Below are 25,696 nucleotides of genomic sequence, written 5' to 3'. Positions count from 1 at the left end.
AAATTCTTGATGATAAAAGAACAGGGCCATGGATTAGATAGGGTCTCATTCTTGGCCAGAAAACCCAACGTAAATGAGCAGACCACATCTCCCTGGGAGATGTAGACTATCTTATCAATGACCAGTAACTCGCTAACTCTCTTGGTTGTAGCTAAACCAAAAAGAAAGTTTTCCTTATTAAATCTTTTAAGGGAATAGTGCAAAGGGGTTCAAAAGGAGGGCCAAATAGCCACTTGAGGAGCATGTCCAAATACCAGACAACTGAGTTAGTCTTGCTTTCCTCTGTGTTGAAAAACAAAAACCCAGCATGGCTTTGGATCCCTTGATAGTTGACGAAGATCAACCTCTGGCAGTCCTCAAAGACAGCAGGATATCTGTGATCTCCGTCAGAGGTTTGAGAAGGTGTTATTTCATCTGCACCAACTGCAGAATACTGCCTACTTTGCTTGGTAGACCTAGGAAGACTGGCTACTGCACTTATTAATCACCTCTGCAGCTGGTCTGAACTTGAATTAACCTTTACATTAGAATTAACATTCAAAGATATTTATTAAAAAATGTATCACATCCAAAACAGTACTTAAATTAATACTTACATCAGAATTAACATTCAAAGAGATTTATTAAAAAATGTATCACATCCAAAACAGTACTTAAATTAACCTTTACATTAGAATTAACATTCAAGAGAATTATTAAAAAATGTATCACATCCAAAACAGTATCATAGCAAAAAAATAATGGGGTGGTACTAGGGAACATTATTTTATCTCTCGTTTGATTTTCCATACATTTATTTATAATGAAAATGGAGGTTGGAGATAAATAACTTAATAAAAATGGAAGTAATGAGGACACAGTATGCACAAAGATGTATAGTAATATTAGACAGAGAGAGGAATAATGAAGTTGGAACTCAGTGAAGGACTAAAAGAGGCAAATCAAACAATGGACAGGCTGAAAAAGATTTGGAAATCAAATAAGACTAATTGTATATAAAAGTATATATACTTTGAAAGGAAAAATGGTACGGCAACGAAACACGAATTTAAAAAGGTTTCTTTGATCTGAAATTATAGCTTTAACCTGTTAAGCGTCACCCACGTAATAATACGTTTACCGCGATCTACTCGGTAGCGCCTTCAACGGGATATTACGTTCAAGACTTTAACTGTGCTTGTCAAGCCGTCAGCCCACCGTAATAATACGTTTACTCATATAGAAAGTGTAGGAACATCATTTGGTGGTAACACTCTCAGCACACGGGAAACTTATTTCCAGCCCCTGGCAAACAATCTTTCCCTGGTGGTCGCTTATGCTAGAAAACTGCCTGTCCCTGCTGGTTTTCTTTCAATACGCTTCGGGCGTTTATCGAGACAAATAGGTTTTCGCGTCTTTCACAATGAATGTCCCAAAGAGGAGGCGTATTTCTTCAGGTGAGATCAATCAAATACTAGATGAGGAATCTGATATTGATAACCTATTTGATGATGAGAGCTCTAGTTCTGAATCCTTCAGTGATGAGGATACAAACTTTTCTTCCAATAGCGGGAGAAGATGACTTTTCTTTGCCGAGTGACTGGACTCAGAGAGAGAGAGAGAGAGAGAGAGAGAGAGAGAGAGAGAGAGAGAGAGAGAGAGAGAGAGAGAGAGAGAGAGAGAGATCCCTTTACTTTTGTTGCTGATCCCAGTGTGAAATTTACAGTTGAGGATAAAGAGAATTCATTAGAATATTTTGAGAAATATTTTGATAATGAAATCATTGATTACCTCGTGAAAGAACCAAACAGATTTGCAAATCAGTTTCTAGATGAGAATGTAGAACATTTGTCTCCACAATCACGAGTACTTAGATAGATGGTTTGACACTGTGAAGTAGGACTTTGTGTAGCCCGTTGCTTTAGAGATTGGCATACGAAAGAATAATAGTGCATGTATGTATAATATTTTTCATTCAGTATTATGAAGTCTTTTGAAATAAAATAATTGTAGTATTATTTTTTTTAATTTTTTTTTTTTTTACTCCAACATTTAATAATTTCCTACACTTAACTACAGTATGAATAATAAGCATAAAAATCAATATTAACTTTGAAAAACTATCATCAGTGCTATGATCGCTGATTACAAAAAAAGCGTGACGGTACGTTAGCAGCGAGCTCATCCGGGGCGGACGCTTAACAGGTTAAGAAGCATATTAGGTGTTATATGGTTGGATAGTGTTTTAAACAATATATGGTTGTTAATGTTAATATTGCATGTGATATACCTTTGAAACTCAGTCAACTTACTTGAGTTGGCCCTGTTTTCTTGTCTTGATGTTTCTTCAGTAGGTGTATCATCATCACTATCCAAATAGACTGTTTTGTCTCCAGGATCTTCTACAGATTTATCTTTACTTGAGTTTTCTGTTACTTTCTCAACTCCATTTGCTAACTTTTTCCTTGCAGCATCTACAAGGGTCCAAGTGCCGTCAGGTTTTAACTCAATTTTGTCAGCATCTATATTATCATCTATTACTTTTTTGAAGTACCTGTAAAATTGAACACAAAATTTCATGATCTAGAATAAAAAAAATATTACAATAACAGCAGCCATCCATTTAAATAGAAGTTTTATCGTGATTACAAAGATTGAAAAGATCCTCAGTAATTTTCCTACATTTTAGATACAAGGTACTGAACCACAAATATGTATACATCTCTCTCTTGTAAATCTCCATAAGCTATGGCACCTTCACTGACCAATTTATGGTGGTCAACACTTGTAATAGTAAAGAAAGAAATATCATGTACTAATCAACTGAAGAGATGAAGCCCATTATGTAATGGAGGTAAACACCTGCATAAATAAATGAAATATATCTTGTACTGATCAGAAACATGGAAATGCTGAGTATAATTAGCCGAGATGAAACTGAAGCTACATTAATCTGGTAGACTGACACCCAAGGTAAATTTTCTGCACAGCATGCCCTGACTGCTTCCTTGCCAGATAATTAGGGTCCTCTATTCTGTGGCATATATTTTGAGACACCATGGGAGAGGGGAAGGTTACAAATTAGTGTGCCTTCCATGGCAAACTGTAGAAATTACTAAAGGTTCTTAGCAACTACATCCCTTTGGCCCTAGCTGCACTGTTTTCTACCTTATACTCATAATCCATTCTTTTTGGTTTCTTACCATCTAGCTGTCTAACTTTTCTGAACAATGGTCTTACTTCAAGAGTGGTCCCTAAGGTGCTTAATCATCAAAACTGAATTTAAGGTAGATGCTGGACCATCCCCCCTATGCACAGTAGCTGAGCTAGACTGGCCAGAATTGGAAATGGGTCTATAGGAGCAATCACAACAGCTACTCTGTGTATATGGGTGTGAGGACTTGTAGATGGGCTGGAGAAACTAAGCTTGGTTCAGATCAAGGCTAAACATTGCTTGCACCACAGTGCATGAGAGACCTGTGCCCAAGTGAACAATTATGCAAGTGCCTGTGGACCTCAAAAACAAGTTCCACAGCACCAGGACAAGTAGGAGGTATGGGGAACTTAACTTCTTTCCAAACCTCTGGGAAGTGGGAGTACGTAGAATATTCCAGGAAGGTCCTCCTTTGCCAAGATCTTTCTGTAAGCAACGAACATAAGGTGGACTGCATTATCAACCCCTCCCCAGAACCTGGTTCATGCATACAAGAACAAATGTTTGTCATCCCCTTTCAAGGAGGAGTAAAATTTTCATGAACCCCTAAAGGACTACTTATGAGGGAGTGACTAATTAGCCTTCTTTCTAAACTTCTACCTGTCTACAGATGGAGCAGGCGAGGAACAAGAGCAAGGTATATGGAGCAATCCTGAGAATCTGAAATATAACAAAACAACAAATATTCACCACCAGCAAGAGAGACGTCTCCTTTGGGGATCCAGGATGCAGAACAACATAATAGCAAGAACTTCCAGAACTGAGCACTAGTCAGTAGTCCGGTTGTTCTGCAAAGGCCATAATCATGATATCTACTAGCAATAAAAAATAATGTCATCAACACCCAACAAACAGTAACATACAACAGTGGACAAAACTGGTGCATAGTTGGTATCCATACCAAGGGCAGACAACAACCAATTTCACCTATCTCACAGTAAACAGAAGTCATGGTTCAACCATTCCTCCATAGTTTTCTCATTTGAACAGCCCTGTCACCCTCAATAAAAGCAAAATTTAAAAGCAACACCCCCAAAAAAGCCAGTTTAAAAATAAAGTTCATCTAAAGTTACGTACTAAATATATCCAAAGATGTAATGACAACAGGCCACAGCAGCATTTATTTTCTATGTTGGCTAAAGAAAAAGTGGGCTAATTAACTAAAATCAATTCCTCAATTTTGCATTTATCAATCCAGTGAATCCTTGATTTAGCAATCACATAGTTAAAAATAATCTCAAAATTTCATTCAAATCACGTGTTCATTAAATTTCCATGCAAAATTACAATCTGTTAAAAAATTTTAAGTTTATTGAAAAATTATCCCAAAATTTCACTACACTGGCAATGAATGAAAACTCTCCATACACAGGAACTATTGTAGTTAACACAAAATATCTTGCCATTAGGTAGGCAAAAATAATATGCAGTAATGAACACATGAGAATGAAACAGAACTGAAGGCAGCTGTTACTGTATACGTACTAACAAAACCAGAAAAATACATTACCACGATTAAGAAAAGGATACAAGAGAAAAATTTAATCAACAAAGCTCCAATGTCAACCTGAGCAAAAAATTCAATAAACACTGTAAGCCAACTAACTCTACAGTAATCACAAGAACAAAAAGTTGACCGTGAGGTCGAAAAAGAACTACTAACTAATTGTACAAAATAATGTTTAGTAATAAAGACACTAAACAATAGGCACACCTCAAAGTGAAGTAAAATGAATGGTTTTTCATTCATTCTACTTCACTTTGAGGTGTGCCTATTGTTTATAGTTTCTTTATTGCTAAACATTATTTTAGTAATGAAATGTTATTGTCATGATACAATAAAGTTTGATGCATAATTACCTGGCAGATATATACTTAGCTATAGACTCCGTCGTCCCCGATAGAAATTCGAATTTTGCGGCACACTCTACAGGTAGGTCAGGTGATCTACAGCCCCGCCGCTGGTGGCGGGAATAGGAATCATTCCCGTTTTCTAAGACAGATTTTCTCTTCCACCTGTCTCCTGAGGGAAGGTCGGGTGGGCCATACACCGTATATATCTGCCAGGTAAGTATGCATAAAACTTTATTGTATCATGACAATAACATTTTTATGCATTCAACTTACCTGTCAGATATATACTTAGCTGATTGGCACCTTTGGCGGAGGGTAAGGACAGCTAATTACTGAAAGTAGACAGGAAACAACATATGTTGTAGGTAATAAAATTAAAAAACCTTGATTCCTACCTGTGTTAACGAAAGACTTCATGGCTACTGCCTAGGAGCCCGTATCGCTTCAAGAGCCTCAGCGAGGTAGTGACCTCATGCTAAGAGTTCTTGATGGTCTGTTACAGGGGTCTTACCCACTTACGCTTCAGAACCTTAGGATCTTTGTCAATGGGGTTCTATCCACTAACATGACAAAACACCTTGCCTATTGGCATGATCATAGAGCACGACACTAATCCCGATCCCCTGATCCTGACAGGGGTTAGTACTAAGATTGAAAGGAGTCATCCCCGAACATCCTTTCAAGCAACCCACAACTCAACAACAATATTAAAAATAATTATTAAAAACATAAAAACAAAATTAAGGATCAGCGTCTGCTCCATTTCCCAGCATAGTATCCGCTGATACATAAGGTCCAAGAGAAAAACATTTATCATATGTTACTCTAACATCCTTTAAATAGTGGGATGCAAATACTGAATTGCACCTCCAATAAGTTGCTGCTAAAATGTTTCTCATGGACATATTTTTAGTAAAAGAAAGGGAAGTTGCCACAGCCCGGACTTCGTGAGCTTTTACTCTCAGCAGCTGTTTAAAAGAGTTCTCTTGGCAATTCCTGTGAGCTTCGGTAATCACATTTTTGACAAAGAACGCCAGTGCGTTCTATGACATAGGTCTCTTGGGGTTTTCTTACCGAACACCAAAGACTTTGTCGACATCCCTGAAGTGTGTCCTCTTTTTTTAAATAGAATTTTAAGGTCCTGACTGGGGCAAAGGGACGATCCAACTCTCTACCTACCAGAGAAGAGAGTCCCTTGACTTCAAAACTTCTAGGCCAAGGTTTAGAAGGGTTTTCATTCTTTGCTAGGAATAGATCCTGGAAAGAAATAACAGCCGAGTCTTTTTTAAATCCCACCCGAGAGTCCAAAGCATGCAATTCACTGATCCTCTTAGCAGTTGCGAGAGCCAACAGGAATATGCATTTACTAGTAAGATCTCTGAATGAGATTTTATCTACAGGCTCGAACCTGTCCGAAATCAAGAATTTTAGGACTACGTCAAGGTTCCAACTCGGGGGAATAGAAGATCTCAATTTCGTAGTCTCGAAAGACCTGATGAGATCATGAAGATCCTTATTATTTTCAAGATTCAGCCTCTGTTTCTAAAAACACAGCTGAGAGCATGCTCTTATATCCCTTGATAGTGGATACGGCCAATTTGGACTCTTCTCTTAAGAAGAGGAGAAATCCGCGATTTCGGTTACAGAGGTATTGAAGAGGACAGCTCTTCGACCTACACCATCTACGGAAAACTTCCACTTGCGATTGGTAGACCCGCAAGGTAGAGGCTCTGCGGGCTCTAGCAATTGCAGTTGCCACTTTCTTTGAAAAGCCTCTCGCTCTGACCAGTCTTTCGATAGTCGAAAGGCAGTCAGGGAGAGACTTTGGATGTTTTTGTGGAACCTCTCGAAGTGGGGTTGTCTGAGCAGATCTGTCCTGTTTGGTAGAGATCTGGGGAAGTCCACCGTCCATTCCAGTACCTCTGTGAACCAGATTCGGGAAGGCCAGAAGGGAGCAATATTAGAGTTAGTCTCGTTCCCTCCGATGCCACAAATTTTTTAGTACTTCCCAGCAATTTGAATGAAATGGGGGAAAAGGCTGTAGGCGTCTATGCCTGACAATCCATGAGGAAAGCATCGATCGCCGTGGCTCTGGGATCTTCTTCTAGCGAGCAGAAGTTGTCTATCTTCTGGAGAGGAACGTGGCAAACAGGTCGATCTGGGGTCTTCCCCAGAGGGACCACATTTGTCTGCAGACTTCTGAGTGGAGCATCCACTCTGTCGGGAGTACCTCTGGTTCTTTCTGCTCAACCTGTCGCCCTTAGGTTTTTTACTCCTTGAACAAACCTTGTCCGCAGAATAATGTCCCGTTCCTCTGTCCAGGTTAATAGATCTCTCGCTATTTCGTTCAGTGAAAAAGAGTGAGTGCCCCCTTGATTCCGGATGTAAGCCAGAGCTGTGGTATTGTTGGAATTGACTTGAACTACCACTCCTCTGACTTCCGTTCGAAGTTACGAAGTATTCCAGGGCTAGATGAATCGCCAGGAGTTCCTTTGCATTGATGTGCAGTGTAGTCTGTTGTTTGGTCCAGGTACCTGCCACCTCCTTTGGACCCAGTGTTGCTCCCCAACCTGTTTCCGAGGCATCGGAAAACAACACTCGGTGAGGGTTCCGAATCAAGAGGGACACCCCTTCGTTCCTTTTGTTAATGGGGTTAACCACCACTTCAGGTCGGATTTTATCCCTGTTGAATGGGAAAACAGTCTGACAAGTCTCCTTGTCTTTTGACTCCACATTTGTTTGAGATAAAATTGCAGAGGTCTGAGATTTAATCTCCCTAGGGAAATGAACTGCTCTAACGAGGAAAGGGGGCCCAGCAGACTAAGCCATTCCCTCGCCGAGGGCCGTTCTTTCCCTAAGTTAGAGATTTTTTCTAAGCCTCGAGCAATTCTCTCTTGAGATGGAAAAGCCCGAAAACCCCGAGAATCCATCTGTATATCCAGATAGACTATGTTCTGTCTGGGGATCAATTGTGATTTCTCGAGGTTCACGAGTAGTCCCAGAGATTTTGTCAAATCCAAAGTCTTCTCCAAGTCCTTCAAGCACTGAAGTTCCGATTTTGCTCTTATTAGCCAATCGTCCAGATAAAGGGATATATTTATCCCTTCTAGATGTAGCCATCTCGCAACATTCATCATTAGCCTCGAGAACACTTGAGGGGCCGTAGACAGGCCGAAATCATATGGTCTTCTGAATTGGGAAATAACTTATCCCTGCATCATGAATCGGAGATATTTCTTCGTTGATGGATGCAGGGGGACATGAAAAGTAAGCCTCTTGTAGATCTAAGGAGACCATCCAATCTCCTGGACAAAGAGCCGCAAGAACCGATTTTTATGTTTCCATAGAGAACTTTGTGTTATCTACAAATCAGTTCAATGCGCTCACATCCAGGACCGGTCTCCACCCTCCCGAGGATTCGGAACCAGAAAAAGACGGTTGTAGAATCCTCGGAATGTGTATCCCGAACCACTTCGATGGCCTCCTTTTGCAACATCTGTTCTACCAGTTGCAATAATGCTTCTTTTCTTGGCAGGGTCCCTGTATTGGGCTGACAGTTCCCTCGGGTTCGTTGTCAAGGGAGGCCTGTCCCTCGAACGGGATCATATATCCCTTCGTTACCATTGAAAGGGACCATATTTCTGCCTGTCTCAGAATCCATTCTTCGGAAAATTTCCGAAGTCTGGCTCCTACCGGTGCTTGAAGGACTGGTGTTTCATTTTGCTTTCTTGATAGGTCTGAATGAAGACCTACCTCTCTTCTGTACTCCTCTCTTCTTAAAGGAGGGTCTGGCAGAGGAGCTCCCTTGAAAGGGTTGTTGTTGAGTACGATTCTCTCTCTTAACAGGAACCGAAGCTCTTGATTTCTTTGCAGATTGGGCCAAGAGATCTTGCGTGGCCTTTTCTGTCAAAGAATGAGAAATGTCCTTAACTAGTTGTGCAGGAAACAATTGGTCCGAAAGAGGAGCATAAAGAAGAGATGACCTCTGAATGGGAGTAACTGCTTCCGTCAGAAAGGAGCTAAATAAGACTCTCTTCTTCAGAATTCCAGTTCCAAAAAGTGAGGCCACCTCTCCTGATCCATCTTGAACCGCTTTGTCCATGCAGGACAGTACACTATAAAGGACTTCTGGACTAAGAGATTCATTCTCTTGAGTCTTCTTGGCCAACACCCCAAGGGACCAGTCTAAGAAGTTAAAAACTTCTAAGACATTAAACAATCCCTTGAGGAGATGGTCCATCTCAGAAGTCCCCCATGTGATCTTTGCCATTGACAAGGCTTGTCTCCTTGACGAATCCACCAGATTCGAAAAATCTGCTTCGGCAGTGGTAGGGAGAGCTAGACCCAGTGATTCGCCCGTCTCGTACCAAAATCCCTTCTTTCCTGATAGTTGGAAGGAGGGCAGGCAAAGACTGTCTTCCCCGCCTTCTCCTTGGATTTAAACCAATTTCCTACGAATCGGAGAGCCTTATTCATAGAAATGGTTGGCTTCATTTTAACGAAGGATGATGGCTTCGAGACCTTCGTACTTGTAAATAAAGACCTCGGAGAAGGAGGAGCAGTAGGGCTTAAAGAGTCCCCAAACTCTTGAAGTAAGAGGGCTGCCAGCGTCTTGTAATCTGACAAGCCTGGAGCCGAGTGGTCTTCCGAGTCCGAAACTTCTTCCATTTCCGAAGAGGATTGTTTATTTTCAATAGGAGACGGGTCTCTTGCAACATCTGCTCCACTCTCGCTAAGAAACGCAACGACCCGCCCTGTGCCGGCAACTTGCGTCCCTACGAGAGATAGGTTGATCCTGCAACACGACCTTATCCTTCTCCTGACAAGAGCGACGGCCGCCTGTGCGGCACCTTTCTCTCCTGTCAGAGGAAGGATGTCCTCTCCTATCGCTTTCTCCAGAACCACCCATACCCTGACAAGGCCTCGGCCCGGTCCGCTGTGGCACCTAGATTCCCTGTCAGGTCTAAAGGTTTATATTCCTTCCGAAAGCTAGACAAAACCCTCCTGGCTTAATGTCTTTTGGAAGAAGTCCGTCTCTTGGTTGTCACTTGTGGCTCATTGCGCCAGGTTGGCGCTCGTGGCTCCTTGCGCCAGGCTGGCTCTTCTGGCGCATTTCGGCAGGGTGGCGCTTCTGGCGCATTGCGCCAGGCTGGCGCTTCTGGCTCTTCTGACTCGTATGGAGCTTCTGGCGCATCTGGCACATTGCGCCAGGTTGGCGCTTTTGGCGCCTTCTTCATACTCCTCCGAGTAAAATCCGAAACTTTTACATTCGTTTCTTCTTTCCTTCCCTTCGTTCTCTTTATCGGAAGGAAAGAGTCCTTTTTTCTGGGAGTCTCCTTCGTAAAAACTCCTACTAAAGCGGAAAGCTGCTCCTGTACATTCAGGAGAATTTTCGCAGCCGCATTCTCTTTCTCCTTTCCTGATTCAGGTGAGGGAGGTCTAGAAGAGGAAGGAGACTCCGATTTACGTTTAGGAATTAATTTTCTTTTCTTCCTTTCACATGGAGATCCATCGGAGAAAAGCTCAGGGCTTGAATTCAAAGTTGGAGCCTTCCAACTCCTCTTTAAGGGGCGTGACAGTTCATCAGAGCTCCAGCCCCTTACATTAGGTGAAGAATCTAACGACGAAAAACACTTTTTTCAGGATGCTTTTTGGTAGCGATCCTTGGTAGTTCGGGTCGTCACAGAATCTGCCGAGGGGACGCCTGATCGGTGGGGATTCTCCATAACCTCCGTAAGGCTTTTGACATTCCTTCTCCTCTGGGCCTGTGAGCTTGGAAGAGGTCTAGGCCTGGGAGCGAGATGGAGCCGATCAGACGCACCCTCCACTGCATAAGGACACTTAATCACTCTCACTGTGCTTACCTTGTAACATCAGCATATTACGTTCCATCCTTTGTAGTGCAGCTTTAAGATCTGCAATTTCCGTTGCTGGATTTGCAGTCTTAGTACAAGAGGAAGAAGATACAGGTTTAGGGTTAGGTGTTAATTTAATAGACTCGTTAGAACGAGACCTACTTACGCTTCTGGAGGAAGCCTTCCTAGCCCTATCCATATCTAATTTCCTTAAATAGGAATTTAAATTCTTCCATTCTTCCTCATTCAAACCTACACATTCATCACAGGTGTTAGATATTGAACATTCATTCATTCTACACCCCTTACAAACTGTGTGAGGATCTACCGAAGCTTTCGGTAGCCTCACCATACATCCCTCATTTACACACTGTCTTCTAACCGTAAAGCTAGAATCCGACATTATGAGAAATATCCAAAAACCAAGTCCAAATAACAGTCCACGAAAGAGTATGCCAAACCAAAGATCCAATACGTCACCAAAATAACCGGCTTAGAAGATCAATAGCGATGAAAAAACACGAAAATCAAATCAGGAGTAACAACAACAATGTTGCTGTCACGGCCGATAGAGAAAATCTGTCTTAGAAAACGGGAATGATTCCTATTCCCGCACAGCGCGGGGCGGTAGATCACCTGACCTACCTGTAGTGTGCCGCGAAATTCGAATTTCTATCGGGGACGACGGAGTCTATAGCTAAGTATATATCTGACAGGTAAGTTGAATGCATAAAAACATTATTTTAGTATTTTGGAATGAAAATTAAAGCCACATAACAACAGGAAAAACCAGCCATAATCCTGGAAAGCAGTGCTGTCCAAGCCAATGAAATGAAAACTGGGCATGCACAATGAGACTTTTCTTATAGCAACATACAGTGGTACCTCGACATACGAAAGGCTCAACTTACGAAAAACTCGAGATACAAAAGCAAATACGAAAAATTTTACGGCTCTACATACGAAAATTGCTCAAGTTATGAAAGGTTGTTGCTGTAAAGTGCCGAGATTCACCCGGACCACCAAGAACAATTTTAAAACTAGCGCCCCGCCAACTGAGTAAACTCGCCACCATCTTCCCGCTCTCCCATTGGTTCCTGATGCTAGTCACCCCATAAGATCCTGCTCTCCTATTGGTCAGCATCTACCCCTTGTGCTTTATGTATTCTATTGGTAAAAGGATGCTGTAAATTGAAAAACTTATTCATGCAATACATTTAATAAAAAAAAACATTAGATAAAGATAGAATAAAGAATAGAAATGAATGGTTATTATACTGTTTGGTAGTTTCAGTAGTTGAAGAGAGATAATGAAAATTTATGGCTTACTGTGTACTAGGAAAAGTGATTGCTTGGCGATCGTTCAGTACTCGTAAGTGCTGGATGTAAACAGAAGTTTGGAAGCTTTTTTTTGTTTTTGTTTACTATAGTTAATGGTTACTTAATGATTATTTGAAATGAGTATATGCAATACATTTAATTTAAAAAATTGTGAATTAGATATCATAAAATATAAAATAAATCAGACTGCTATCATTGAAGCCAACAAATACGTATTTTCTAGAATTCTTCTTCTGTTTTAATATTACGTTATGTATATGTTCCATTAGGTAAAGATAGAATAAGAATGGAAATGAATGGTTATTATACTGTTTGGCAGTTTCATTAGTTGAAGAGAGATACTAATGAAAATTTATGGCTTACTGTGTCCTAGGAAAAGTGATAGCTTGGCGATTGTTCGGTACTCGTAAGAGCTGAATGTAAACAAACGATTGGAAGTTTTTTTTTTGTGTATTATAGTTAATGATTAATAATTATTTGAAATGAGTACATACTGATTATTTATACATTTTATTGGCATATTCTAAGCTTTTAGCTTCTTAGGTTTAGATGTCAGAATCATAGACTAGGCTACAGTAGCAACCGCTAACATAGGCTAGGCTTATTGCTAAGGGACATATGCTAAAGTCCTAATATATGTAGTAAAAATGGGGTTAAACATTACATGCAGTTGAATATTACTCAAGTATGTACAGTATTTTGCCTTTTTGGAGTCATATTTCTTCCGTCAGATTGGCGTCATAACCCTAGAACGTGTTGCAGGCCTGGCAATATAATTTACTGGGGTGTTTTTGTAGGGCTTGGAACGGATTAGGCATTTTACATGTAAAATACCAAATTTGTAACTAATTTGTATTTTTCATAACTAACAAACCTGAGGTCTTAACATTAGGATTTACTAGCGCCAAGCTGAAACCGGTAGAATTAAAATTACATTGTGAGATCCAGGGGACTTTATTGGCATCTATACCAGTCACGGGGCATGTATACCCAGAATGCCACGGCTACCTGTGACCCACCAGTTATATTTCTAACCAGTTTAGACTGCTAGAGGGGGGGTGGTTCGAGGTGGGCCTTTACTGTTTAAGACCTCAGGTTTTGTTAGTATGAAAAATACAATTAGGTTTACAATTTGGTATTTGTTCATATACAGAACAAACCTTCGGTCTTAACATTAGGATAGACTTACTTATTGGAGGGAGGTAAGTCTCTACAACTGACTGGGAGTTTGCCACCTTATCCATTTCCAAATATATAGGGAAATTCTAAGAGAATGGACAATGAACCTAGAACCAAAGATATAAGCGGATCTATTGGTTTTCCCCCACTGGGTGTAGATACCATTCTATTGCTTACTCTTGTCCCTTGCAACTGGATCCACCTTCACCCCTCTTTTCCCTATTATCTAGAGGGGTGTGTTGCTACTGAAAAGTATATCATAACCTAACATAGCTTCACAGTATGGCTGACCACCTCACCTGCATCTAGTCCGTTCCAGCACATGACGGTACTCTCCTTCATATTGCCCGCCCGTAGTTAAAGGAGTAGGAAGAAAGTAGTAAAGAAAAAAGACCAGTCAATCCCATTCATTCTACTTTCATACCTTCATCTTAGAACTAGATGCAAACTGACCCGCCAGGGGCACTGGATGAGCTATATCACTTGTTGGGCCGCCACCACTGGACCCAAGGAAAAAGTGTCCAAGGATCTATGGGCAACGTCTTTCAAATAAAATGAGGTGAAAGTTGTTTGGCGTTTCCACACACCAGCTTTCAGAATTCTATCCACAGACATGTTCTTCTTAAATGCCAGAGAAGCACTCAAGCCCCCGATGTCATGAGCTCTAGCTCCCACTGGTATCTGAGCCCTCTGTCTTCTGCCATATAAGCATCTCTGTCGTCTCCCTTAGCCAAACGATATTGTATTCCTGGACACTTCCTTCTTGTTCCGTCCTGTACTTACGAACAACCTCCGGCACCCCGGCCTGAGGTGCCTTGTTCTCCTTAAGTACTCCCTTAGTGCCCTGACGGGGCACAGGAGCATCTCATCTTTGTCATTGTCTACAAAGTCTGCCAAGGAAGGTATGGTAAAGGAGTCGAATCTGCCGTCTACTATTGTTGGGTTTTGGGTCTTGGCCACGAATTCTGGGACAAACTCAAATACCATTGACCTCCAACCTCTTGAGTGCTTATGAGATATGACAGGCCATGTAGCTCCCCCACCCTTTTGGTTGAAGCCAGGGCCAATAAGAAGACTGTCTTCAGGGTCAGGCTCCTATCCGTGGACTGCCTTAGTGGTTCGCAGGGGGGTTTTGTCAGACTAATCAGTACCCTGGTCAGATCCCAATCTGGGGCTTTTAGCTCCTTTGGTGGGCATGACTGTTCAAAGCTCCTCATCAGCATGGCCAACTCCCATGAAGACGAAATGTCCACTCCTTTCATTCGTAAGACTGAGGCTAGAGCCGCCCTGTACCCCTTCACTGCAGATACAGACATATGCTTTTCTGTTCCGAGATATATCAGAAAGTCTGCTAACTGCTGAATAGTGGTACCGAGTGGAGACAAGTTCCCTCTACGACACTAATCACAGTATGCTGACCACTTTCCTTGGTATACTGTCGCAGATGATTTTCTGATATTTCCTGCCATCTGAGTTGCTGCTTTCTGCGAAAACCCTCTCGCTCGGAGGAGATACTTGACAGTCTCCACCCGTGAAGCGATAGGGACTTCACAGACTGGTGGTACCTCTCCATGTGCGGCTGACACAGTAGGTTGCTCCATGGAGGTAACTCTCTCGGCACATCTACTAGGAGTTCCAGTAGGTCTGGAAACCACTCTGTTTTCGGCCATAACGGGGCTACCAGGGTCATCTTGAGGTTCTGAGACCGCATTACCTGTTCAGAACCTGACGGGTTAGACAAAATGGAGGAAATGCGTACACGTCCAGATTGTCCCAGGGGTTGTTGTAGCGCATCTTCTGCTACTGCCTCTGCGTCTGGGACTACTGAACAATACACTTCCAACTTTTTATTGTACCTGGTTGCGAATAGGTCTATGATGGGTCCTTCCCACAACATGAGCATCCTGTCCACCACTACCTGTTGGTGCAGGGACCACTCCGTTCCCAGAATCTGATCCCTGCGGCTCAACTTGTCGGCCACTATGTTTCTTTTTCCCGGAATATACCTGGCCCTGATGTCTACCAGGCTCTCTACAGCCCACTGGTGAAGTTGAACTGTCATCACATGTAACTGCCAAGAAACTAGGCCTCCTTGCTTGTTTATATAAGCTACTACTGTGGTGTTGTCTGACATCAATACCACTGAGTGTCCCTTTACTCTCTCCCTGAATTCCTGTAGAGCTAGAAACGCTGCTTTTAACTCCAGCACGTTTATATGGAGTTCTCTGTCCTTGCAACTCCATTTTGCTGACACCATCAACTCCTCCATATGGGCTCCCCAGCCTTCTAGTGACGCATCCGAGAACAGCAAGAGGTCTGAAGAGGATTGTTGAAGGGGACACCCACTGTCAGATTGTCGTCGTTCACCCACCACAGCAAGTCTTTCCTCACTTCTGCCGACAAGGGAATTTGCTCGTACGGGTGATCTACTATTGGTGACCAAAACTCCTTCATCCTCCATTGTAGGGACCGAAGGTGTAGCCTTCCTTGTGGTACTAGCTTCTCCAGGGAGATTAGGATTCCCAGCACCACCTGCCACTGTCTTGCTGGCTGTGTCTGTTTCCCAGAAAGGCATTCACACGTGTTTGCATTTTCTCTATTCTTTGGTTCTGTCGGGAATATTTGGCTTGTGTTGTGTCTAAATAACCATTCCCAGATACTCCAAACGTTGACTTGGATCCAACTGCGACTTTTCCTGATTTACCACAATACCTAGGCTGTGACAAAGCTGCAGGAGGGTCGCCCTGTCCCTGAGTAATTTCTCCCTGGACTTTGCTATCACCACCCAATCGTCCAGATATCTTATTAGCCTGATCCCCTGAGCATGCGCCCACATCGACACGAGAGTGAACACTCTTGTAAAAACTTGAGGAGACGTTGTCAATCCGAAGCACAGGACCTTGAATTCGAAAGCTTTCCCTGCAAGACTGAAGCGGAGAAATTTCCTTGAAGACTGATGGACTGGTATCTGAAAGTATGCGTCCTTTAGATCGACTGTCAGCATAAAGTCTCCGATCCTGACTGCTTGTAGAACCGTTTTTGGAGTTTCCATCTTGAAACTGGTTTTCCTTATAAACAGATTCAGCGTTGACAGGTCTATCACTGTCCTCCACTCCCCGTTGGCTTTGGGTACAGGAAAAATCCTGCTGTAGAAGCCTTTTGACGGACTGCATACTTGTTCCACAGCTCCTTTTTCCATCATCTTCTTCACTTCGTCCTGAAGAATAGTGGCCTTCTGAGATTTGTGGGCATAAGCGACGTGGGGTAATGGCTGATCTGTCAGGGGCGGGGTTACCTCGAACGGGATCAAATACCCGATCCTGAGAACATCCACCACCCACTGCTCTGCCCCTAGTTCCTGCCACACCTTCCAGTGATTTGCCAGGCAATCCCCCACTGGTGTGGCCGAGTGATGAGAGGCGCCCATCCTATCTTCTTGAGCCTCTCCCTCTTCCCCTATTGCCCCTTCCTCCTGTTGTTTCTATTGTGATGAAAGGGCCGATGAGTTAGCCTCTTTGGGGAAGAGGGTCTTGTGACTATTAGGGATGTTATGTCTCACTGTCTTCTTTCGAGACATTTGCTGCTGTCTTCCCTCCAAAGGAGTAGCTTGACTGTTAGACGTTTTCCTAACCGCCTGTTGCACCAACCTATCGTTAGTGTCCATCCTTCTTCTATCTATCGCCTCTTCCAGTATGACCTCTGGCAACAGCAGTTGCGACTCCAAGATATCCCCATTCCTCATTGCTAACAGGGAATCCAAATCCACATTGCGGCTTAGTCTAGCCAACGCTGCATCTCTCCTCATTAGCAGGATATTTGCCCAAACATTGGCACTTACGTTTGTCAGGTACGCAATCGCCTTGGAACCTGACTGTAGTAATCTAATGAACAATGATTCATCCACTACTTTTCTTGTTACTTCCGAGGATGCAATCTTCGCCACTGCTGTTGACCAAAGGTCTAACCAAGAAGCAGCCTGAAAGACAGAAGAAGCTGTTGCTTCTAACGTAGCAGCCTCTTGGTACGTCATCGAAGGGCACTCCATTTTAACCTGATCCAAGGTTAATCCAGGCCTTAATCTTACAACATTAGGGTTCATTTGTCTAGACAGCAAAGGGACCTTCGGTGTCGTATAATATTTCCTTTGCTTTATCATTGGAGGGGGAATAAATTTAAATGATCTATTAGATCTTAAGGAATTATCCCTTCCTGCAATCTTTGCGTTTACGTGTTGCAAGACCGACTCCGCATGACTCGAACAAGGCAATTCATACGACACCTTGGTATCCCTTTATAATCCAAATGCCATGTCAATTCCAGGAGGAAGCATACTGGCCGGTGTTTCTGTCTTCTCCGAAAGGTTATTGAATTGACGAATCAAATCAATCACCTCTGCATACGAGGCCAGAAACTCTTGGTTTTCTCCTTCCTCCAGCTCTAATGTACCATTCTCCGTCACAAGGGATGTTGTCTCGCCCCTATCTTCTGACAGACGGCCCGGAATTCCACGGCCGCCTGCCCCTACGGCCGCGGTCTCTTTGATCTTTGCTAGCCGCTGTTGGCTCGATCCCGGATAGTCAGCAGGGGAACGAGAACGCCTCACTCTTTCTCTGCTCACGGATCTAGAGCGAGAATCTCGTCTAGATCTCCAAGATGAAGGCTCCCTTAAGACAGATATAACTTCGTCTCTATTAGTATTGGTATCGTTTATGAGCGTCGGAGAACTCGGCCTCGACCTTTCATCCAGACGGACACTGCCTTCCACGAACGTATCCGCCGAGGTTGCCAACTCCCTATTATTCGTACTTTTAATAAGAGCCTTATCGTCCTTCGTACATATTTTGAACGGCCTTACGGGCGAAACTGGGACCTGCATTCTATCCTCTGCTGCACCTTTCGCCGCCAACGTCAATTTTACCAGCGGTATCGTAGTTTTTGCAATCCGAACTGGCAACTCCGCATCGGCCGCTAGTCCGTCGCCTCTCTCGCTTGTTCGGATTCTTACGAACGGCTTCGTCTGCTAACCTTGTGCTTAATAGCCACTGACTTCCCGACCTTCCTGCTGACTTGGATATGACAGTCTTGGTCAGAAGATGAGGAAGAATTGATTCTTCTCCTCTTAGCCCGAGGATCTGCCAGGAACTCCCGAATCCTCCTCCAACGCTTGACTGGCGCTCGCCGTGACGTTATCGGACTTAGCAATGACGCCGAACTAGAGGAAGAAGACGAAGAAGGCGAATCACACTTTTTCTTTTTGTCTCTCTTATTCATTCTCTTCTCTATATCCTGTAATTTCTGCATTACAGTTTGCATTGACGGGTCAGAAGGCGTATTAGCGTCTGGGTGCAGCGAAATAGGCCGAGAAGCAGTCTGTGATGTCATCACTCCTGCCATATCGGTGTGTGACGTATGTTGTGACGTCATCCCTCTCATAGGGAGAGACTGAGAGGTTTCTGATGGCAACCGCACGTTTGCTGCCAAACTACCTCCCACGTTCTGCATCGCTGTAAACACTGAGTTTGATGGCGTAGCCGCGGCATTAATTCCCATAAAATGCAAGCCCGGGGGATGAGGAACATTCAGCGCTGCCGGACCCTGCTGGAACCGTGACGCCATATAATGCGCAAGCAGACCATCCAAGGTTGGTACGCCTGGTAGGCCTAGCGCTGACCACGTACCATCCAACCTATGCGCTTGGGGAGCAGGAGCCTGGAACAAAGATGGCGGATCTCCCCCTCTACTTGCTGGGAACAAAGGAGAGTGCATATTATTCATAAAATTACCCAAGGCCCCTCCTGACGTTTCCGATACTGAACCGCTAGGAGAAACCGAAGGGGTATGAGACAAATCAAAAGCAGGTGGAGAAACATATGGAGCAGCCTGGTTTATTGCCGATACAAAAGAAGCCGGTAAGGTTTGGTCATCCAAAGATGGCGTCACCACCTTCCTTTTGTATTTGCTTTTCTCATAGAACTTCTTCCACTGTTCCACCGACCAACCGCGACAAACAGAACATGGATTAGTAATCGTACATACGTTTTCCCTGCACCTACTACACGTTGGATGAGGATCCGTCGACACCGAAGTAAGGAACCTAGAACATGGAAAGCCACTGACTCCTGGGCATTTCCTTTGTCTCCTCTTCGAAACGGTAGACGATCCCGATGTTGAGGCAAAATTCTCCATCATACCACTTATACACTCTTCACTCACACTGAGCACACTCGGAGAAAGAAAAGGTAATAAGAAATGAAAAATGAAATGGATAAAGAACGAGCAAACTGAAAAACCGGCTTTAAATCAGATAGACAGTAACACGTCTTATCTTAAAGGCGGTAGGAAAATAACTGGTGGGTCACAGGTAGCCGTGGGCATTCTGGGTATACATGCCCCGTGACCTGGTATAGATGCCAATAGTCCCTGGATCTCACAAGTGTAATTTTAATTCTACCGGTTTCCAGCTTGGCGCTAGTAAATCCTAATGTTAAGACCGAAGGTTTGTTCCGTAAATGAACAAATGTGGTTCAAGATACGAAAAACTCATGATACGAAGGCCGCTTCGGAACGGATTAATTTTGTATCTCGAGGTACCACTGTATTACAAGTAGATATGACCAAATCCATTTGCATGGGGTTATTTGATAATTACTGGTTTTGAAGAAAAGCACATTTCATTGTAAAACAATGAAATGACCTTATATAAAGTAATGGGATTGCACAGTCAGTGGGTGACAGGAAAAAAAACCATGTGACAGTATGCCAAGTATGGATTATCGATGAATTACTGTATGTATTTTACGTCACCATAACATGACCCTCTACCTCTATGAAGGGTGAATTCTCTAGTCAGATGACTCACTCCTTAACCATCAGTAATAATTCTGGAATTAGTTTAACCCTATACACCACAAAAATAAAAAAATAAAATTTTTCAACTGGATACAAACAAATACACAAATGTAATAATAATATCACCTGGCAATTCCAGATTGATTCCTAAGCTTTGCCGTCACTGTCATGAAAGTCTCTTGAGTAAGTTGACAAATCATTTTTAATCCATACTGGCTTTATCATCTGAACTGAACTAGACCTTTAAGTCTCAACTAATCTTGAATGCATCAATAAATAATTTTAAACTATAAGGATACTTTACTAAAAGAACAGAAATTTATACTGTTCAAATTGGTTTACACCTTGTGGCTTGTAGCATTTCCAAATTCAATACAAAATAAATTTGGTTAAATTTGGAAATTCCTCACTCATATTTACCCATCAATCACTAAATTCTTGTAGAGTGCAGGCTGATAGCAAACTGGACACGACCACTTTGGTTTACATTCATTTAACTTGAGGTAAGTTGCTGCATCAAAGCACTGCAGGTGAGTACAAGTGGATGCTCGGCAAGGTAGTTTGATGCGCAGTCGGCTCAAGGGACAGAGCAATGAAAACTGGAGAGTTGCTGCTGCAATGCCATCATCTGCTTGGTCATCTTGCAATTTCTTCTTAACTAAAAGACAAATCAAATGATAAAAAAAAATTCAAAACTAAAGCAACAAACTTGTTAATCATTCATTTCAGGCAGAAAAGTACAAATGCCTAGTGGTATATGTCTTGGCTTTTACTTTAAAAGGTAGAGAGCTACAGATATCCATCCTTTGAGATTTATGGGGAACTAAAAATGTTCTCGCTGATTATTTCAGAGAATAAGGATCTTTTTCTTTCTTGGTGTTGATTTGTTTTTTCAAGACAATATTTGAAAGCTAACTTTACTTTGGTAAGTTCAAAATATAAAAAGAGTCAAGAATAGAAATTTCTCAATGTTTTGCTATTATTTTGTTAAAAAACATTATGGTTTCTTACTCTCCTACTATAATAATAATAAAATATAATTCATCCTGACCACCATGTTAATAATGTTGACTTTATGTAAGTGTTTTACTATTCGGCATAAATATACTGCAATAGAATCCCTTAACACATTTTGTTGTAAACATAAAAAGAATGTAATACCACTTACTTTCAGAAACAGTATCTTCTTCCTTTATATGTGGTTTTTCTTCAAGGCGACCCAATAAATCGTCACTTGTATATTTCTGTACTACATTCATATACACTTTGCAGCTTTCTAAACACCTTATCTATGAGGAAAAATATGAATTAGTTCCAAGATATATGCTACAATGCATAATGCTAATTTAAATCAGAATATAATGACAACTAATCATGTTTAACCATAGAAAAAAAGCTTTTCTTACCGTTATAAAGTTACAAGCCTGAGAACTTAGCTGGCAAAAATGTGTGATGTCCATGGGTCGCATGGCACCGCGAGGCAATGTATCTAAACCCTTAAAAGAGAAAACATTTCATTATTATGATTATAAGCTTTTAAAGACCTTTTGTAAAAACTATAAAATAAATTGAAAAAAAAGTGTTGTAATTGTGAAATATCAGCATTTAGATAATAGAAAACTTACAGGCAAAATAATGAAACGATGATTGATTGCAACTTGATGAGTGGTTGGGTAATAATCATTCTGCTCACAACTGTCATCAAGTTTACAGAACCTCAGCTGAATCTGCAATAAGGAAAAGTCAAAAGTTTTTTCAATAATAAAGTTTCCTTAAATTTCCAACAATATCTACATATACTATTTGGAATACACCATAAATCTACAATAACACATTAATCAAAATATCTAACACTTATCAATTAAAGATCTGAGTACTATAACTTAAAGAATCTAGTTTCCAGCAATCTGTACACTTCACACATAATACATAGAGCTTTAACGTTTTCCCATTAACCTATTTAGCACAAAAGATGTCAAATACATGAAAACGGAATCCAATTCTAAAATGCCACATCTGTGGAGATTTTGACAAGAGATCTTTCAGCCTGTTGATGAATTGCAGTATTTCCCAGCATCCTAGACACCCATCACTTATGACTTACACACTTTTGAGAAAAGTAATGTGCAAATTTAAAAAATAAGCTCACACAGCTTTCAGCTACCCTACCAAGGCATTCTGCAGTGGCTTAGCAACTTATAGATCCTATAAACCACTTACAGTCTGAAATTTTCTTTTACAGTATGTAGATAAAATAAGGTTACACACAGTCTCTGGGGTAGATACCTACAGTATGATTACACCTACACTCAACTATTCCAGTTCTGTAATTCAGTGTTCAGCTCTAACGTGGTTTCAACTTCAACTACAGAGGTTCTAATTACGTACAACTAAAAATAATATTCAATAAGTGGGTTGAGAACAAAAACATGAAATTTACAGTATGTACAGTTCATTCTGGCAACACTGCCCTGGCTTTGTTTTGGTTATTGCGTTATGCATATTTGTTTGTCTCAATGCACGCAAGGGTTGTGACTTCAGCTGATACAGCATATTGATCATTGTAGTTTTTCATTTCATATTCAGTATTTTAAAAATATTTTAAACTTTTGCAAGTTCATTTAATCTATTATTCAATATGCTCATCTGAAGTTGACGTACAAGAGAACTGAACAACTTGAACAGATCATCAAATAATGTAAACAGTATACACTACCAGATGTGTTTCATAAATACATTTTCTAGGCCAACACCTTTATATTGTAAGCATATGAATGAGGCTACAGCTGATGCAGTATATTAAGGTTTTCATGGCATCAAATGTAGTCTTATGCACAATTCTCTTTTCATTTTCAACGGAATAATATATGGAATATTAGAAATACTGAATAACATTTTATTATAATAACCCTACTTTTCAGTCTAAAAAACTGAACATAATTTACTTTCATTACCATATGAACACGACACACAAAGCTGAACAAAATAAAAAAGAAAATGAAAAAAATACATATATATTCAGGAAAGAACATTTCAGCCTGTTTATGTCAATGGAAAGCATTTAATTTTTACACAACTCAGAATTATGTAATGCACAAATAGAGAGCAGTGTTTTTTTTCAGTTCCTGATACTTTTTTACAAATTCAAACTGTTGTTTTATGGTCTTATAATGTTCTTTAATATTTTTATGTTTAAAACTATACAAACCAATGGTTACCTTTGCTTGGTGTTGCTTTTTCAAGCAAAATTTCAACACACATCTGAGCACAACCGAAACAAATGGTTAGTTAGTGTTTGATTACAACTGTCTTGCTGAGCTACAGTAAGATAGACCAGCAAAAGATGGTTAATTTCTTTAAAAACATATTGTTTTTTAGTTTTGCAATAATTCATTTAGTATTAATATATATTCATTAATTTGATTTTTATCGTTGAGTAAAGCTCTCTGGACTTGAGCGAGTCGGTTGGTACGTAAGCTGGCATAAAAATTACTTGGAGGTCTTATGAACTAAAATGGTAGGTCGGGTGTACTGGAAACCTGCTAAAGAATCTTTTGTGTGAAGAGTTCCAAGTGCTGTATAAAAAAATTATAATTTATATAGTACTGTATTGGGAAGTGTTTTGTGTGAGGCTGATATAATTCCTGCTACAGTTTTTTTGAGAAATAGTATACAGTAAAAAAATAAAATTGAATTATGAGTCGAACTTCCCTATTGTAATGTTTTGAGGTTACCAGTTCAAAACAAAACACTTACATCTCATCTCCATTTTTACCTATGTTGGAAAAACATTTTACAGTTTTTTGGGAAAAAGCTCAATGGAGTAAATATTCCAAAGTGATTCTTTTGGCTGATATGCACTGGAATCTTATTTTTTTAGTAATTGTATGTAGTACTCACTTTTTTTGCATTCACACATTAAAAGAAAAAGGGTGTACAGGAAATTGATGACTATCAAGTTGCATATATATTTGAAAGTGTCCTCTGGATTGACTGTAGGTTGGTATGTATGATTTACTTCCCAAAGTTGCTCAACTGAACCACTGCTCTTTTTTTCACAATACAATCAACGAGAGAGAGAGAGAGAGAGAGAGAGAGAGAGAGAGAGAGAGAGAGAGAGAGAGAGAGAGAGAGAGAGAGAGAGAGAGCTAGCTGCAAGGCAAGGATCTCATTTTTCATACTGTCTTTTGTTCTTTCATTCTTATAACATACAATTATGTCAATTTTATTGAAGTCTTCAAAAATATCACTTTGTATTTACAGGGTTGCCTTGCAGAATGAATTTCACCGCAACTGTAAGCCAAATAAAGGAAAAAATCTAAACCCTAACTGTTAAAGACAATGTTGATGAATTTGTAAGAATGACTATACTATATCTAACTGAATTATGTGAACTGCCACCAACTACTTCTATGATAAAACATTAATCGACTTATGCACTTAGTTTTTACAAGACAATACAAACACATTCATGCAAATACTTGTCGAGACAGGAATGGAATTTATCTACAGTTTAGTCTAAGGAACAAAATACCATAATAAAAAAGCAACATTGTAAAATCAGCTGTGATGGTCGAATTAACTTAAGGATAAATAAACAGGTGAAGAAAAAGTAGGGGGGTAAAGCCCTTAAAAAAAAAAAAAAAAAAAAAAAAAAAAAAAAAAATCACAGAATGAAAGAAGAGAGAAACAAAGAAAGAAAACAAGAGCTATGAGAACTTCCTTTATTTGGTGACTGAAAAAAATGACATTTTTAAAATAAAATTAGGTTTTACAGCAGGGGATGCATACCAGACCCCACCCTGGAATAGCTATAATCCGTGAATACTTAGAATAAGCGAGTCCACGAATGTCAAGAATGCGAATACAGGGGTCAGCTGCATATATATATATATACTTACCAAGTAACAATTTAACTAACAATTATGCCCCATATGGCATCCTAAATTCAAAATTTGCAGTTGCAAAGCGAGAGCTGACAGGCCCCACCCACTGAAACGGGAGAGTGGAAGGAACAGAAGCCAACAGTGTCACTTTATTTTATGTTGCGTAACCGACAACACACACACACACAAAAGAGCTGGGAAACACTTCCTTCATTTGATGACTGAAAGAATGAAAACTTTCATCTCATCTTTATGTACTTACCAGGTACGGCGGTTTCCTCTTCTTATCAAGCAAGTTCTTTGCATCATCAGTTTTTAACACAAAACTATACGTCTCCTGCAATGGCCCTGTTAGGTTTCAAAATATAAAATTAGTGAATTCAATGTAGTATCAGTAAAACTAGACATCTACAACCAACAATTTTCATTAGTAAAAAGTAAATCAGAAAGCTCAAAATATCATCAATATAACTTAAACCTGAAACTAAAATATAATGGAATCATGACCATAAACTAGATACAGAAATACATAATACTGT

At 40.8% G+C, this 25,696-nt stretch overlaps 1 protein-coding gene across 5 annotated transcripts in view; it reads right to left on the bottom strand.

Moving 5' to 3' along the window:
* The window catches only part of LOC135205473 (E3 SUMO-protein ligase PIAS1-like), a 105,332-nt gene that overhangs the window by 73,698 nt on the left and 5,938 nt on the right, over positions 1-25,696 (bottom strand). For all 5 annotated transcript variants that reach the window (XM_064236165.1, XM_064236166.1, XM_064236167.1 and 2 more), the window contains exons 3-8: positions 25,420-25,505; positions 21,897-21,998; positions 21,678-21,767; positions 21,440-21,560; positions 20,692-20,929; positions 2,292-2,533 (exon numbers count right to left, since the gene is read on the bottom strand). In XM_064236165.1, coding sequence (XP_064092235.1) covers positions 2,292-2,533; positions 20,692-20,929; positions 21,440-21,560; positions 21,678-21,767; positions 21,897-21,998; positions 25,420-25,505 — 879 coding nt within the window. The remainder of the gene's footprint in view (positions 1-2,291; positions 2,534-20,691; positions 20,930-21,439; positions 21,561-21,677; positions 21,768-21,896; positions 21,999-25,419; positions 25,506-25,696) is intronic.

The sequence above is a fragment of the Macrobrachium nipponense genome, chromosome 24 (genome assembly GCF_015104395.2).
Source record: "Macrobrachium nipponense isolate FS-2020 chromosome 24, ASM1510439v2, whole genome shotgun sequence".
Classification (NCBI taxonomy): Eukaryota; Metazoa; Arthropoda; class Malacostraca; order Decapoda; family Palaemonidae; genus Macrobrachium; species Macrobrachium nipponense.
The sequence above is the reverse complement of the archived record's forward strand: the minus strand, read 5'-3'. Positions and strand labels throughout refer to the sequence as shown.